This window comes from Capsicum annuum, chromosome 3, assembly GCF_002878395.1.
Source record: "Capsicum annuum cultivar UCD-10X-F1 chromosome 3, UCD10Xv1.1, whole genome shotgun sequence".
Taxonomy (NCBI): Eukaryota; Viridiplantae; Streptophyta; class Magnoliopsida; order Solanales; family Solanaceae; genus Capsicum; species Capsicum annuum.
Window position 1 is genome coordinate 267,949,845 of NC_061113.1, and position 4,137 is coordinate 267,953,981.

General features: G+C 30.7%; 1 protein-coding gene across 1 annotated transcript; it reads left to right on the forward strand.

The window, feature by feature from the left end:
* The first annotated feature begins 2,475 nt into the window (after positions 1-2,475).
* On the forward strand, positions 2,476-3,909 carry LOC107861753 (dof zinc finger protein DOF3.1). The gene has a single exon (XM_016707115.2). It carries the CDS (start codon positions 3,007-3,009, stop codon positions 3,646-3,648), a length of 642 nt encoding a protein of 213 aa, XP_016562601.1. The 5' UTR covers positions 2,476-3,006; the 3' UTR covers positions 3,649-3,909.
* The last annotated feature ends 228 nt before the right edge of the window (positions 3,910-4,137 follow it).

Below are 4,137 nucleotides of genomic sequence, written 5' to 3' on the forward strand. Positions count from 1 at the left end.
CGATTAATAGGAGTATTATTACTTTTTAATGAAGAATATAAATTAAACTATTTTTTTAAATACTTTTGAAAAATTATTTTTAGATGAAGATTTGGATGAAATTTCTATCATCTGTTTGATCATATTATTTGAAAAACATATTTTATTTTAAAAGATTTTTAAAAATTAAAATTTGATTCAAATAGTAATTTTTTCTAGTTTAAATTTTTAATTATTTATCAAATATAATTACATAATGATAAATTATATAATTAAATAATATTTATTTTAAAAAATAAAATTTATTTAAAAAATTTATGATCAAACGAATCCTTCCGGTAAGGTGGCTCTGCTCATCTTTGTAACGTTTTTTTTTTTTTTGTAATAATGAATAATTTAAATAATATTACCCATTATTATTTCTAGAGATAATCATACAATGTCTTGAGAACCTTTTTTTGTGCTGGTGACTTTTGATTCTGCCATTTTTTTTTAATTTCTTTTCACTAATTTTAAGAAAAAGGGTAGTGGTGAATATAGGAAAACACATCTACCTATTGTTTGAATTGACGTTTGATTCTGCTAACTTTTCTATTTTTTAAAAATTTACTTTAAGAACAAAGAAAGTGGTGAATATATTAAAAAAATAATAAATTTTTTTTCTTCGAGAGGACTTAGTTGGTTTGGAGGGTGATTCTTCACAAAAAATCACCCGAATTCGATCCTCCCTCATGCTTTTTGAGTTGAGTCTGTCGCACAAGACTTATCTAGTGCGGTTTACATTTCCTGTGTGGTCTGTAAATTATTACATAGTGGGGGATTTACCCTTTGTGCATAAAATGTTCACCACAGAGTGCTCACTCGAAAGACAGAAACTGTGGCAGAAGTTATAGCTGCTGCAATTATTCCGAGGTTTCAAAAAAAAAACAATTTTTATTGATCCGCCTGGCCATGAAAATCAAAATAATATTCATTTTGATATTTCTGAAGTTGAAAATAGAATTGGAGTTGTGTTTGACCATATTTTGAAAAAATGAGGTATTTTGAAGCTAAAATATATAAAAAGTGAAAACAAAATTTTAAAAAGTTTAAAAATTTAAATATTGTTAAAACGCATTTCGAAATATTTATTGTCAAATAAGTACTACGAAATAAAGTGAGAACGTATTTTGAAATATTGTAAGTAATATTAATGATCAAACGCTTATTAAATGTTTTTTTTTTTTGCACTTCAGGATAACCCGTAGCCGCTACTACCTCCGTCATAGTCTCTGCCCTTTGGGTGAATACTCTGTGGTGAACACTTTAGGTGTACTGGGTAAATCTCCACTATGTAATATCTTCAAATCATATAAAAAATATAAATCGCATTAGATAAGTCACGTGCGACAGATTCAACTCAAAAAATATTGAGAAGAAATCAAACATAAATTATTAAATAACCATCCTTTAAATTAACCAAGTTATTCGGAAAGACCTAAATGTTTATTTTGATCTAGTAGTTTGCAAGGTTAGGGGACATTATAAAGACGAAAATTGACGTTTAGTCTCTTTGTTTGAATTTAATAACATCAATTACGTTGACAATTTAACTATACCATAATAGTATTAGCTTTTTTGGCTGTTTTAATTTATTTTTCCTCCCCAGAACAGCCAAGGCTCAAAGAAAGTACTAACAATTTTTAACCATTTGGATTACTTTATTTTTTCGCTACCAACCTGAAAAATTCTTTTTTAAAAAATGAATGGCAGTGCGTCTTTTTACTAGACTCCTCAGCATTTAACCAATCTCCATAATCAGCTTGAGTGGGACTTCACTAAATACTCCTACTGGACCACACAGAAATATCATTTTTCTAATTTTCAATTTGATTTAAAGTAAGGTAGAGGTAGATTGAAGAAATATTAGAGAAAGTTGTGAAAGAAGTGGATTAAGATAGAAAGTTAGTATAAGTTTAGGATATTTTATCATTTGTTGTATTACTTCGTGTATGTTATAGTACTCCCTCCATTTAAAAAAGAATGATGTACTTTGATTTGACATAAAGTTTAAGAAAATAAAAATAATTTTTTGATCTTGTGACCTTAAATTAAAGTAGTATCAAATGTATCAAAATGTCCTTTAATCTTGTGATCATAAACATGTTATGTGAAAAGTTGAAATTAAAGTATTGATAAAAAAAGAAAGTGATCATTCTGTTTTAAACAAACTGAAAAGGAAAGTAGATCATTTCTTTTTAAACGGGAAAAGTATATGATATTATTGAATGTGTTGAATTCTATTGTATCTTATGATTTTTTTTATCTTTTGTCTAAATTATTTTATTTTAAATTGAGATTTATTGAAAATAACTTTTTTATTTCATACCTAAGGTAGTGGTATAAATCATGTATATTTATTATTCTCAGACCTTATTTAAGGATAATATATTGAATATGTTATTGATTGTATATATTAATTTTACTTTTTTATTTTTAATTAAAAATAAAGAAGTATTAACAGCTTCGGGGAGGAAGATTCTAATTCCATAAGCTTAAAAAGAGCATGAGAAAGAGAAGGAAAACTCTGCTTCTCTCTTCTTTAACTCATCTTCCTCTCTGCGTGTAAGGGGATGTTTGGTGACAGACTCTCACGCGGAATTCTGCAAATCAATTCACATCATTCATTCAAACTTCAAATCTATTTATATTTTCTCTCCTTTTATTCCTTTGATTTTCTGAAAGATTTCAACAGAGAATTTGGGCACTGAGTCACTGATTTAGTGGAAAAATTGGAGGCGTATATCTTCAATAATCAGGTTTTCATATATTCAGAAAATTCAACAGCTCTCTCTTTTTGTTGTTTGTTATTTTCGTTTTGGAGATTTTCCAAGTGAAAATATCTAGTCCTTTTTGTCTTCTTTTTAGTTCCTCTCAAATCTTTTTGCCACTTCTCAAAATCCCCCCCAAAAAGGGCCAAACAAACAAATCCATCATATTATCAAGCTCAAAATTCAGTTGGATTGCTCAAATCACATAATAATCAATATGCAAGACCCATCAATTTATTCACAAATCAAGCCTCAATTCCCTGAACAAGAACACTTGAAATGCCCTAGATGTGATTCACCAAACACAAAATTCTGCTACTACAACAATTACAACCTTTCTCAGCCACGCCACTACTGCAAAAGCTGTCGAAGGTATTGGACTAAAGGCGGTACTCTTCGTAACATCCCAGTTGGTGGAGGTTCTCGTAAGAACACGAAACGATCATCTTCAGCATCAACCAGTAAGAAAATTACCTCAACAACAACAACAACTCCACTAACATCATCTGTTTCAGCTTCTTCATCAGCAAATCCAAAACCAGAGCCATTTGGTATACCTGCAATTCCGTCTTTTGACGTGACTACTGGTCCATTCAGCTCACTGTTAGCGTCAAACGAACCGCAATTTGGGAATTTGCTGGAAGCTTTGAATCCGAATAATAGTAATAATAATGGTTCCAATATTCAGTTGAGTGAATTTTCAAGGAATCCAATTTCCAGTTCGGGCTTGGGCTTGGGTTCGGGTTCGGGCTCCGGCCAGAACCATTCAAATGGTGGAGAATCAAATAATTGTTGGAATGGTGGTAGCAATGGTTGGCCTGATCTTGCAATTTACACACCAGGTTCTAATTTCCAATAAAGGATATAATAGTGGTAATATTAGTAGTACTAAGTAGTATTTAACTACTGTGCTAAGTATTTAACTTTTAGACATTTGTTTTGTTTTACCTTTTTAACATTCTTTTGGGAGTATTGTTGTTGATTGCACTCTAGTAGTAGCAGTACAACAATAATATATTTAATATAATTCCACGGGCGAGGTCGGAATAGGCGGTATTGGTACATAATTTACTTCTGAAAAAATGTGGTGATGTATTGTCTATGAGCAATATCTTCTGTAGACATGGTTTTTTTTTTTTTTTTGGGTAAGTATAGATGCATTAATAAAACGAAGCAAAAATGCAAAGTTAAGAGATAGTCTGGCCCTAGTACATAAGACAACTGACGCATATATGGCATCGTCCTGGCGTTTGAAACTAACCTAGAGAAGGATTTACCTTCCATATCGTCCCAAACAGAGTGGGCTACAAAGGTTTGCGGGGGGGCGGGGGATTGACAATACTCATTT